The sequence below is a fragment of the Lemur catta genome, chromosome 7 (assembly GCF_020740605.2).
Source record: "Lemur catta isolate mLemCat1 chromosome 7, mLemCat1.pri, whole genome shotgun sequence".
NCBI lineage: Eukaryota > Metazoa > Chordata > Mammalia > Primates > Lemuridae > Lemur > Lemur catta.
Genome location: NC_059134.1, coordinates 79246110 through 79260126, shown reverse-complemented (window position 1 = coordinate 79260126; position 14017 = coordinate 79246110). Strand labels below are relative to the sequence as shown.

Genomic DNA, 14017 nt, shown 5'->3' with positions numbered 1-14017 from the left:
TATTTTATCTGAATTTAATAATTGAGAGAATAAGAAGAAAAAAACGCTTTAGATTTGTATTTCATACATGCTATGTGTCTGTAGCATCTCTTCTTCTAGGCCCAGTAAGACAATTGTATGTTAGTCCATATTAACTACCATATTTCCGTGTTTCTCTTTCAGCTTATCATAGCCTGCCAGGAGAGCAGAATTATGGCTAAAGATATATCATTGTGACATTACTATTCCTTTCACTGACAAATTGTTAGTCAGTCTGATCATACCAAATTTGATACCCAGTTACCACTCCCAGAGATTATCCCCTCTAGATATGTGCAAAAAAAGTAATGACTCTATATAATCCTTACCACTTGAGATTTCACATTCCATTGTGTTCTCAATTTTAGAATGTCATTATGAAATCTGTATTTGCAAATAACACTTACATATGCCTATTTTAGTGATACTTTTGGTTTATATTACACTTTATCATCAGTCTTGATAAACTGGCTATTTGATAAACTGAAAGTGAGACATTGTTTGAAATGTATTATTTTAGAGAGAAGTGAATTTTAGTTATTAATGATTAGAAAGTAAATTATAACTTTTCAGGTGAAAGTTGTAATGCTAACAACTGAAGCATATTTGTATTTCCAGAGCCTTTCTTTGCACCTAAAGTGTTTTTATCATTTAATCTTAGAAAATTTCCTATACATAAAAGGGTAATATCTTTTTTTCCTAGGGGGTATTAATGCCCACACTATTTAAGTGAGTTGCCCAAGGTCACTCAGCGAGTCATTGGTGGAGCCAGAAATAGAATCCAAGTCTCCTGACTCCCAATTCAGTTCTCTATCCTGGATGTAGTTTTCTATCCTCCATACCCCTGCTGCCTCTCATGGGAAAAGAAGTTAATCTTCCAGCTATTAATAGCCACCAAATTGGTGGTAGCAGCACAGTGGAGAAAAGTAACTGTCTTTACACTGCAGCATTAGTATAAAAATATCTAGTAATGGAAAATTTGACAAATGTCATGTTAAAGGGAGTGGAAAATTATTTTAAGATCTGGATCTCATTTATCTAGTTCTCAGAAAAGTAAAATTCCTTAGTAGAACAGAGATCATATTTTTCTTCCTGTTTTTAAATTGTATTTCCTAGAGGGTAATTGTCAACCTAGCCATAGCAGAGTCTATTGTCAACTAACATAATAAGAATAATGCATGTACTATTGGTGATTGCTATAAGTGTATTTTCTAACTTGATTGAATTGCTTTATTGAAATACATAGTACTTATTTCCTTCTGCTTTCAGTGTTATTTAAGTTAGTATTATGTAGTAAAATAAATAAATATCAACTGGAAATTTTACTTTATGATTTAAAAATATGGGCTGACATACACATCATACTTTCTTCCATGGACTGTAACTCTAAGCAAAGGCACTTCATATCAAGCACCAAAAAGTTTACCAGAATAAAGTAGGCAGAGCAGAAAAAAGTTAAAAATGTAAGACAAGCACACTGGAGTTGATCAGGTTTATTTTTACATATGTAGTCAATTCATTATTTTGGGCATTAATAAAAGGTACTTTGTAGGTATTTGTGTTTTTAAATAATAAGCATTAAATACTAAATTTAGTATTGTGATATTTAATAATTCAAGTTCTAATGAAAAAAATTGCCTCTTAATTTTGGACCAAGGACCAAGAGTTCCCCTACTAAAAATGTCTGGATGTTATGTTTCTGTTTAAAGATTACTAAAAGTATTTAATTGGAAGGATAACAACATAATCTTAAAAAAAAAAAAGGAAAGATAACATGACCAGAATTATATTTTAAATGTAAGTGTAAGAAAAGTGAGATTGGTAGAGGTTGGGAAATTCAAAGGAAATGGAAAAGGTAAAAAATCTAGTTATTTGGAACCTAGGTGACTAAGAAGGCAATGGTAAAAGGATAATTAGAAATATGAGAGTGTGTGTAGAATAAGATAACTGTAGGGTCAAATATGGCTCCTTAGAAAAATGTATATGTTTCCTGCATAGAGGAAGAAGAGAATAATAACACAGATGTTGGAGAAGTAGAGGTATAATTTTGAAAAGCTACATAAGTTGTAGGATAACACTGAGGAAAGATCATCAAACTTGGTAACCTCTTGACATATGGGAGATTTGCTGTTGCAGATTAGTAATGGTCAAAATACTCTGAGCTCTTCGAATTATGTTTATTTATCTTTGCTATTAAATGTATTTTTTACAATACTATAAGCTATGTATGATACAAGAGACAAACAACTAGAATGTTTAATTAGTTATAGTTGTCTCTCAGTACCCTGGGAATGGGGGCATTGGTTCTAGGAACCCCCACGGATACCAAAATCCACAGATGCTCAAGTCCCTTATATAAAATGGCAAAGTGTTCATATTCCCTATGCACATCCTGCTGTATACTTTAAATCATCTCTAGATTACTCATAATATCTAATACAATGTAAATGCTACATAAATAATTGTTATATAGTTTTGTTTGTATTTTTATTGTTGCTGTATTTTTATTTTTTGTTTTTATCTGAATATATTCGATTTGTAGTTGATTGAATCCATGGATGCAAAACCCACAGCTACCAAGGGCCAACTGTACATACCTGACATCATAATATACAATTCCTTCATTCACCTGGAATTTTACTGGTTATTGACATTCTTATTAATTTAGACTAGGCTTCTACTCATTTAGTAATAAACTTATGACATTTTACAGTACAGCAAGTGTTAATCTCTGTATCTACAAATGTTGAGTACTTTTTTATTATCTTAAACTCAAATCAAATGTGAAAGCTGGAAATTGCTTGTGAATTTTGTTGGAATTGGTTGGAAATTTGTTTTCTGATTACCCAATATCTCAAGATAGCTGTATCTGTAAATTAATATTGATATTAGCAATTTATTTTTATTTTCTGTTACAGAATCTCTTCATAATGAGTTTATTAATTTTATTTAAAATGTTTAGCTGTGAACCATGTTTTTTCCTTTCCAATTTATTTTCTTTCATATTTTTATCAATTTATATAAAAGTACCTCTTGTTTAGGATATTGAGCAGCTTTTTAATTTTGTTGAACAGGCACATCTTCAAGTCAATCTAATCTGCTTAAAATTCCTCCACAAAAAAGAACTCGGAGAAAATTAATGCCTTCTCCCTTCAGAGTACAACATACTCAAAAGTCCACACTGTCTGAAAGTATGCAGCTCAATGATTCTCTCAGCAAAGAGCTTCAACCTATTGTGTATACTCCGGAAGACTGTAGAAAAACTTCTCAAAATCCATCTACAGTGACCTTAATGGAATCATCATCACATACTACAAGTTTTCAGGCTGTCAGCTCAAATATAAACAGTAATAATTCTCTGAAGATGTTGTGTGACGTAGATACCCATCTTAACAGGGGAACAGAATGTGAACAGGAGGATTTAGACTCAACATTTACTATATGTGAAGTCACCAGGAGCTTGAAGAGTAAATTTTCTGAGCAAGAATCACTACCAAATGACAACAAAAACATTTTACAACGGTACAAAATTCTTTTTTTTTTTAATTCTTTTTTTTTATTAATGCCAATTCTTTTTTTTTTAATATAGCCTTTAAACTATTGGCTTTCTTTTTCTTTTTTAGCTATATTTGAAGTCTATTTCATAGACCAAGTGTGTGTGCTATTTTGATTACAAAACAGTGTTTTACTTTCAGTAAATCTTTTTTTTTTTTTTTTTTTTTTTAATTTCAGCTCATCATGGGGGTACAAAAGCTCAGGTTATATACGTTGTCCATGTCCCTCCTATCCCCCTGAGTCAGAGCCTCAAGCATGTCCATTCTCCAGACAGTGCGCCTGGCACTCACCATGTAGTCATACCTCCATCCCCTCCCCCCACCCCCCTACTTTCATTAAATCTTAATTATCTTTCTCTCTGACTAACACAATATTTTAAAGTCTTAAATTTGATATCTTAAGTCAGTTGACCCTCATTAGGCTAGGAGAGACCTTAAGATATATTTAGTTTATTCTTCTTACTCCGAAGTTAGATAATACAAGCCATCATTGAAGGATTATCATATTTGTTATTATTCATTAATATCTTCACTGAAGGAAATTCCACAGTTTCTGTTGATGTTTAGCAAACCTCAACTTACTCTGAAGCAAACCTATCCTTCTCATTTCATGTACATAATCACACCCAATCTAAATATGGGAAGAAAAATTCCTTTACTTTTCTATGCCATTGGGAATGCAAAAATTTCTTAATAGTAACTCTATCTATGGCATTAAAAAGAAAAAGGGAAACTCCAGGACAAACAGGGGAAGTTTTGTAGTATAGAAGAATGTTTTTCTTTATGCACTAATACCAAATGGTTTTCTAATTATGGAAATGTTTGTCCCCTTTTTTCTCCATAGTATAAATCAAATTTATTCTTTCGTATTTTTCACTATTTAATACACAGGCTTGACCCTTCTTCATTATCAACTAAGCATTCTATGCCTGTACCAAGCATAGTGCCATCCTACATGGCGATGACTGCTGCTGCCAAAAGGAAACGAAAATTAACAAGGTACAATTAAACATGAACTGGCTCAGTCTCTATGTTTATATAAGGTCATCTTGATATTTTGTTTCCTACAGCTCTTTTTTATTTCTTGTAAGTAGACTGTCAATTCATATTTAAGCATATTTATGGTAAATTGCTCTGAATGAGGTACTGGATTTATGTTTTCAAAGGGAGATCTTTAAAAAGTTCAAGTATTTCACTTGATATTTACATAAAGTATTCCATATTTCAGATTGTTAAAAATAAATTGAAAAGTCTTCTAGCTTTAAAAAGTGTCTCTTAATTTTAACCTCGGGTGACAATATTTACTCATTTGGTTATTTTTCATTTTAGACATGATTGAATTTCTTCCATCTCAGAATCACATTGTTTTAATGGATTTTTATATATGACTAAAATATGACTGAAGAGACTTCTGTTTCTGACTATGAAAATGTAGCTTGTGATTAGGCCACCCATCAAGAACAACTGTAAAATCTGGATAAAATACAACAGCTGCTTGAAGGCACTAGAGAACAACCAAGGCAGCAAGGACTTGAGGGTCTAAGATTCCAGAGAAAAGGGAAACATGCTATAGAGAGCCAGGCTTTCTCTGCCTCTTTTTTCCATTTCGCATTTTCCAATATAGAGAGCCAGATTTGCTCTGCCTCTTTTTTCACTTAGCATTTGCCAATTCATGCCATAAGGCCATAGAGGCCAAACAGAAAATACAAGCTTAGAACTATAAGTAGTCTCACTGAGCTAGGGAAACAAAATCATCCTCAAAGTATTGAGCAAGTTCTAAACTTTGTGGAATAAAAAGGCTAAGAAACCAAGCTAAAAGTAACCGCCAAGAGGCTCTAAAGTATTAAACAGAGTTTTGACATTCTTATAGGGCTTTGACACAAAAATTGGGGTTCAGGGAACATCATGAAAAAGAGGCCCTGTTAAATACCCCAGGGTTTTATTTGAGATCCCTGAAGGGCAAACTGGAAATTGACCAGTTCTTGAAAGTCTTAAGCGGACCTTAGACCAACTCAATCCTTGATTGAATCAAGAGCTCTACTCTTCCCATTTGCTGGAAGAAAATTAAATCATCTCTGGGAGAACATACCATCTGGAGCCTCTACAGTTTTTTATATCAGTGTTTGGCACTTAAAAATTACTAAATATGCCAGAAGACAGGACCAAATGACTAAAAATCAAGAGGAAAACAAAAAGAAACAAATTAGAGGAACAGTGATCCAGAAGTGATGTAGATAATGGGATTATTAGATAGGAATTTTAAACATTTAAGTCATTTAATTTCAATAAAATAGATAAGAGAAAATTTTTCAAAGAACCAGATTCTATTAAAGTGAATCACAGGGGTATTCTAAAACTGAAAAGATAGAATTTATTGAAATTAAGAACTCAATAAATCATTTTAGCAGATTAGTCATAGCAGAAGACAGTGTTAGTGAACTAAAAGATAGGTTGATAGAAAAATATCCAAACTGAAGCACAAAAGGATAAAAAGATGGAAAAGAATGAAAGAAACATATGGGACACAGGTTTAAAAGGTCCAGAATGTATGTATTTTGCATCTCAAATGGAAATGAGAGAAAGAATAGGGAAAAATAGTATTTGAGGAAATGATGGCTAATAATTTTCCAAAATTAACAGAAGATATGGAATCACGATTTGAGAAGTGCTGCAAAGCACAAGCAGGATTAATATACCAAGAAACATACCTAGATAAATAGTAGCAAAACAACTAAAAACCAGAGATAAAGTCTTAAATATACAGAGTTATATGACATGGAGTCCATGATACATCCATTATCTCCTGCAAAGTAAATGCACTGACTAAATATACTGAATAAATGTGAAATGCATCTTACTTCCTCTACCTCTTTTTCTTTGTCATGTGATCATGGGGAGAAAAGTATAAAACCTTAAGATAACGCTTTTGAAATTTATTTTCCACCATGGACCTGTTATCATCTGGGCTAGAGGAAATCAATTTAGAAATAACCCCACTTATTTGTGCTACCTCGAGTGTCTTCTCATAGGTGAGTTTAGGATCTGCCTTTGCTCCTCCAAAACAAAGTACAGCAGAGCCTTGGCGTATGTAAATTGAAAATTCGTGGATTCATTTTTCATAAATGTGTCTGACTATCCATGACATTTACAAATTTGTATTTTCCTGAGGCACAAATTTGAGTTGTGCAGTTAGTCTGGTTTACATATAAGAGTCAGTTATTTCATGAGTGAGCCTAGCTAACCACCGTCATCTGTTTCATCCACCTTATTACTAATTTACAATCTGACAATTTTGTCATTTGTTCCATTAATTAACGTTGGTGTTTTTTCTGTTCCCTTTATTGATAGCATATTGTGTTTACCAAGATGTGACAAAATTTTATAGCTAAGAATAAATTTTAAATGTAAACATAACAAAGTCATTATCAAATGAAATGTTTTTTAAAGAAATGTCCAGGTATGTAAGTTGTAATATTTGGAGTGGTTTTAGATGAGTTAAAGGGCTTCTACGTGAGTATCTAATATTGTGAAATAATATAAAAGGACATATAAAGAAACTAACTTGATGTCTTATAGCCTATTAATTGCTCTATTACATTCCCTCTGGTACCAATAATTAGATCCTGCCATTAGCTAAGGTTAAAAGAGATTAATGCTAGAAATGTACATAATTACTTTTTTAAAAATCTTCCTTTTCCCCAATTAAAGCTGCATGAGCTTGAGAATAATAAAGTCTGGTATTTTCCACTTAGCAGCTTTATGTACTATTTAGGTGTGTATATATTCTAATATTGTTTAAAAAATAAAGAAGGGGAGACTCCATATATATTTATTTTAGTGATTTTTCATCAGTTTTTCTCCCTGAAAAAGTATCAGAGTCCAAAAGCACTGGATATTCTAAAAATGTTTGAGTATATTTTACATATATGTAAATATGCAATTTCTTTTCTTGAGGTTAGATTTTATTCCTAGAAATAGAAGTTTTAATCGAATAGATTTATTCAAAAGCCTAATTTTTCAAATAAGAGCATGCTATGCATCAAAAGTAAGGTCCTGGAACCAATCAAAGAATCCTACCATAAAATAATAAAGACCACTTTAAGATAAATTGTAAGAAAAGATAACATTTATTGATAGTAACCGATAACATTGATCTTCATATTTGAAGAAACAAAACTCACCAAATGACCAAAAAAGAATTTCTGCCTTGGACAGCTGATATATACTTTATAAAAAAAAGGATGTTTAATATTCAAAACAGAATCATAGCAATTTATTTTATTTATCACAATTTAGGAAGGGGGGCTACTGTAATTCGTATGTTACTTGTGCATAGAATTTATGATTATATCTTATTAAATTATGTCTTTTTCATTACTACAACTGAGTAGTCCCCGCTTATCTGCAGTTTTGCTTTCTGTGATTTCAGTTACTGGTGGTCAACCACATTTGAAAATAGGTGATTATATAACAGTGCAATAAGATACTTTGAGCGAGAGACTACATTTACATAACTTTTATTAGACCACATCCACGTAACTTTAATTATATTATATTCTAATTGCTCTATTTTATTATTTTTATTAATCTCTTACTGTGCCTAATTTATAAATTAAACTTTATCATAGGTATATATGTATAGGGAAAAATATATACAGGGTTGGGTACTAGCCTCGATATCAGCTACCCACTAGGGGTCTTGGAATGTATCCTCCCGTGGATAAGAGGAGATTACTGTATAGTATCTTTATTAGTCGGAAATTCCCTAGAATTAGTTTGTTTGAATCAGTGTGGAAGGAGGATGTTCATCCTCCACCCAGCCCCCAGCCCTGCCTGTTAAAACTCTATCCTCTTTAGGGCTAGCAAGGATTACTGTTATTCAGGGCCCAGATCAAACTCATCACATCCACAAAACTTTCCATTTTTCTTTCTTCTTCTAAACTCAGGAATCTATAGCTCCTTATAGAATAAAAACCTTGGCACTATGTTTTTACTTTATATTATTTCGTGGGTTCTGTCTTATTTTTTCCTCATCTCCACTATATGTCCCTTGTATACATTTTCAAGACAGGGAGTATTAGTATTTTACTTATTTGTATATCCTGTAACATAAGGCCATAATATTAATAGGTGTTTAGTAGTTTGTCAACTCAAATTGAGTTAGAAATTTGACCCATTAACAATATAAGAGTCATTACATTTTTGAAGCTAGAGCAAATTAAAAGAGGTCATTCTTTTCATTTCAGTTTCTATAATTGTAATAATTAAAGAAAGATTTTCAATCTTTTACCATGCTTTGATTTAAAATTAGGTTTTCAGACAATCTCATTTGTTTATGCTTTTCAGATTGGGGTTCTTCCTCCAAATTTATAACATGAGCTTGATTTTTCACCTCTTATGACTATGTGCTATTTACCTTTTACACTTTGAGTAATAGTATTCACTTATATTCCAGCAGAGCAACCTGGTAATATTCTGCCACAGAATTGTTACATACACCTACAATCATAATGTCCAATTTTAATAAACATCATTAAAATCACACACAGCTAGATTTCTCTGTAAGCTAAAAATGTATTTAGTACCTTCACTTACTTCTGTGGGATTTCACAACCTAATACTTTTGTATTTTATTTCTCTAATTATTGTTGCATATAGAATATGAATTAGAACTTAGATTAAAAAAGTGCTTAAATAATTTCTTTCCCGCAAGTTCTACATCAAATACTTCATTAACTGCTGAGGTTAATTCTGGATTTGCCAAGCGTGTTCGACAAGATAATTCAAGTGATAAGCATTTACAAGAAAACAGACCAACAATAGGTATGTCTCTGCTCTTAATTTGATATTTAATGACATGACTACCTAACATACATCTAGTATTTTATATTTATTACAGTATTTTCATAAGAATCTACTTTTATCTATTATCACCTTTATTATGTGATAGAACAAGTGTCATTATCCACATGTTGTAGGTAAGAAAACTTAAGAGACAAAATGTAAATGTAAAATACACATACCCAAGATGACAAAGATATTATTATGGTAGAGCCTGAACTTAGAACCAGATTTCCCAACTGTACATTCTACACCCTTTCTGTTATCCATACTGCCTCATATTGCAGAAAAATTGGTAAATAATTTAGCTAATAATTGAAGTAATTAACTAAATGTATTATGTAATAAGTTTATTTTACAAATAAACTATACCCACTTGAAATTTTTCTCTTAGCTTATTATTTTTAATAATTTGGCCTTTGACTCATTTGTGTAACTATTGCCCAGGCTCTAATCTATATCTAGTTATAGTCATATTGTAACTGCCATTGGCAAGTTGGAAAAGATACTGATGGAGGTAACTATATTCCCTCAACAGCATATGGGAATGACATGAGTTCATGTAACAAAATTAAAACTGAATACTTCATTTAAACTAGAAGTATATCATGCCAACCAGATCCCAGGCCTCAATGGCCAGAATTCTGTCTCTCTGTTACTACAGTTCCTAAGACTTCATTAAGAAAATATTCGTTTAGTAAGCATTCACCATGTACTAGGTCTTGTGATGAATACAAAGTTCAATAAAATCCAGTTTGTTTTTTCTCTAAAGGAACTTGTATCAGGTGGAATTTAAAGGGGTCTCATGAGATGATAACAAGTATTTCTAAGAATAGTATGAAAACAATTGTTACTTTTTTCCTGTCAATGCTCTTTGATTAGAGTGATATAAAATTTCTCAATAAGTTTGCCAAACTATATCTGTAAAATGCTTGCTTCCTCTAGTAATTAGTGGCAGTTTTTTAAGTTCCATGGAAATGCCTTTCGTGCAAATTTAAAAATCAGAAAACAAGGTAAAATTTACTATGGTTATTTGGTTTAACATACTGTATTCAGTAATGCTTAACAGTGTGTATAGATGTGTACTGCCCCAATGGACTCCTGAAAAAATTCTTCAGGATATCATAATTCTACGACCAAATAATTTATGAAAACTCTCAAATCATAGAAATTTTTCTAATATTCTCATTGTCTAAGTATAGGGTAAAATATATCAAATATGTCACGTGTAAAGAGAGATGAGTAAAAATATCTACTATGGAGGAAAAAGTGGGTGATGATACTAAACCACAGTGCTTGCCAAAGAGAAAAAAGGACTAATGCAAAATAAAAAGATTATGTGTTGTTAAGGATAATGGAGCACTTAGAAAGAGGTAATAGTTTGTAAGGCAAGATAATATTTTATATACATTACCATATCCAAATGAAAATGCCCAAGTACACACCAGAAAAAAGTAAGAGAGAACAGAGACTGCCTTCCTTAGAATGTGTTTTATTGAGGTTTCCAACGAACAATGTACAAGTGAAAACCCAAAGGGCCATCAGTGGGAAAGAAGGTAACTACTGTTGAATGAGCAATTAGAGAAATAAGAAATGTGTGTCTCTAAAACTCAAACCTAATGTGATGAACCAAATGAATAAGCAATTAGATGGACCCTGAAAAAAGTCAGTGGCAATCTGTTGTAGCCACATTTTGAGTAGAGAATCATTTTGAAAGCTGATGAACCAGAAGAATGGGCATAAATGAAAAACATTTGAGAAGTGACATTGAAAGGAAAAAGGACTGTGGGATCACAATCAGCCCTTCAGCAAGTACTAGATGCAAATGATACTTTTAAATTGGAAAAATATGGAAGTTTAAAAGCCCTGGGGAAATAATCCAAAAAATGAGAAAAATTGGTGATGTAAGAAAGAAAGGGAGCAAATGCTTATAGAAATAAAGTCTTTTTATTAGTCAGAAGGAAAGAAAGTGAATGTAGGTAGTAGTTTACTCCATGATTTCGCTTGGTACGTGTCTGTGTGTGTGCACTCATTCACTGAAACTTCAGTTTGCAATATAGAGAAACTTGGTGAGCAACTTGTAAACCAAAGGTATTAATGTCTCTTTGTTATTATAGTTTAAATTATGTTAATTAACAAGTACGAATTTCAAGTGTAAATTTTTCTTCCTATGGTTATAATTTTTAATAAATATAAATTGAATGGTGAAAGCCTTTTGAATGATACTTTTATCATATTTATGCATCTTTGTTTTTCTTCTCTAGAATATAAAAGAAACATCTGTAAAATAAACCCAAGCATGGTTAGAAAATTTGGAAGAAACATTTCAAAAGGAAATCTAAGATAAATCACTTCAAAGTCAAGAAAATGAAATTGATCAACTTTTTGTCAGTACCCTCTCCGAAATGTATTTAAAACCTTTGAAAGAAGACCCATCTTAAAACTAAGTTTACCCAAAAACTTTCAGCAAGAAGAAAATGAAATTCTTTGTTTTCTTCTTTTACATTCCAAGCAAATATGAAATTCCAACAGAAAAGTTTATGTTTTAAGTTTTTTAAATATTTGTTACCCTTTAAAAATCCCTAAGTCAGGATGGTGGCAGCTTAGTTTACTATGCTACAAGTCTAATAGTACATTTTAGAAGACAATAGTGAGTTAAATTACCATTTTTTTTTTAATAAGAGTTTAGAAGTGGTAAAACTATGGCCCAGGATGTATTTGGTCTTCTATTATGTTTTTATACATTAGTTTAATGATATATATGACTTTTCTTTCCAAAAATACTTTGATGTACAAGTGTAGATATATGTGCCCATAAAGGTGTAAATATTATTTAAGTAGTTGTCATGAATAAAATATTCTTCCTTGCTACCTGATATATTAAAGATGTTGATTTTAAATGGTTTGGTTTTCCTGTTTCATTACTACCTCTTACATACTCTAAAGTATTATTTTATATAAAATGTGAATTTTGTAGATTTGTATTTTAGGTAAGATCATGATATGTGGCACCAGAACCAAGTCTGAAAATAACCCATAGATTTCTTAATGGTAATGAGAAAAAGTGGTTAATAGTTCCTGCTGCTATAGCAAGTGCATGGAGTTGCAAATTAATTATTTTAATGTTGTTCACTTGCCTTGTTTTGCCTACTTATCTGCTGAATATAACCAACATTCAGCTAAATGCACTTTTAATTTTATGCAGCATAAGAACCTTCACACCAAAGCAAGCAACCATACAACAGGCAGTTGAAACATTTTAAGCCTAACTGGTCAAGTTTTTCAACTTAAAATCCAGTTTGAAGAGTGTGAGATAGAATAATCTTTGCAGTCCTTTGCAACTCTGACACTGGTGATTCCATATTTATAGAGTGTATTCAGTATCTCTCATAGAGAAAACCACCATACACATTTTTTTTGGTCCCTTTGTTATTTGAGTTTTGGTTGTGTTGTCTGTTTAACAATCCCTTTCACCTCTCTTATTCCTTTCATTCTATTTTAGGTAATTGTATATTTCAAAAGAAATCTTTATTAGATACTGATGAGTGGCTAGCAAGATAAATAAGTAACTATACCTCATAGTCCACCTCATAAGGTATGAGTATAATTTTTTATATGCAATTTTTATCATTTAGATATTTTGCCTGTAAAAATTAGTGTAACAATCCCTTTGTAATGCAACCATGTTAAGGGGAAACTACTAGGAATAAGTCATAATGAATTATTTACATTTACTAGAACAAGAATGCCATTCAATATAAGTGACTGTGAAACCATTTTTAAATGAGCTTTATGTAAAAAGTAGATCAATCATAAGCATATATAGCTCAGTGAATTTTCACAAAGTGAACATGCCCATGTAACCAGCAGTCAGACATGAAATAGAAAATTATCAATACCTTGGAAGCCCTGCTTGTGCCCTCTCTCAGTCACCACCTCCTCCAAAAGTAACAACTATCCTAACAGAATTCTAGTACCATGGATTGATTTTTTTATTGATTTTTTTTTGAATTGTTAAAATATATTTTTAATTGACACATAATTGTACATACTATGAGGTACAATGTGATATTTCAATACATGTATACAATGTGGAATGATCAAATCAAGGTAATTAGCATATCCATCACCTTAAACCTTTATCGTTTGTGTTGGTAGCACAATATCTTGCACTAAAAAATGATATAGAACTATATAAAGTAAAAATGTGCTTCTTCCTCACCCCCTACTAATATAATAATAATTCAGGTACCCTGCCAAGTCCTTTATTTATATATAATCGTATAAACTTAAGTTTTTTTGATGAAAATTGGCTCACACTTCTTATATTGTTTTGCAGTTTGCTTTTTTATTCACATTTAAAAGCATCATGGACAACTTTATAAAATTTTTAAGTGTGAATTTCATAAATACTGCTATAACAGCAAATAATTTTTATAGCAAATCAATAGAGAGAAACCTAGAAGACAATCTCTTTTGACCTACACTGCTCAGCATTTCTGAGAATACTTTGAAGTATTCACTATTATTTCTACATCACAATGCGTGTAGTATGTTCCACAGAACACAGATCACCCGAGATTCCCTGCCAAGAAAAAGCTTCT

At 31.6% G+C, this 14017-nt stretch overlaps 1 protein-coding gene across 3 annotated transcripts in view; it reads left to right on the top strand.

The window, feature by feature from the left end:
• The window catches only part of KIF18A (kinesin family member 18A), a 76267-nt gene extending 64318 nt beyond the window's left edge, over positions 1-11949 (top strand). For all 3 annotated transcript variants that reach the window (XM_045557709.1, XM_045557706.1, XM_045557708.1), the window contains 4 exons: positions 3093-3540; positions 4464-4571; positions 9286-9395; positions 11678-11949. In XM_045557709.1, the coding sequence (XP_045413665.1) occupies positions 3093-3540; positions 4464-4571; positions 9286-9395; positions 11678-11760 (749 nt within the window). In that variant the 3' untranslated portion in view covers positions 11761-11949. The remainder of the gene's footprint in view (positions 1-3092; positions 3541-4463; positions 4572-9285; positions 9396-11677) is intronic.
• Positions 11950-14017: the final 2068 nt, after the last annotated feature.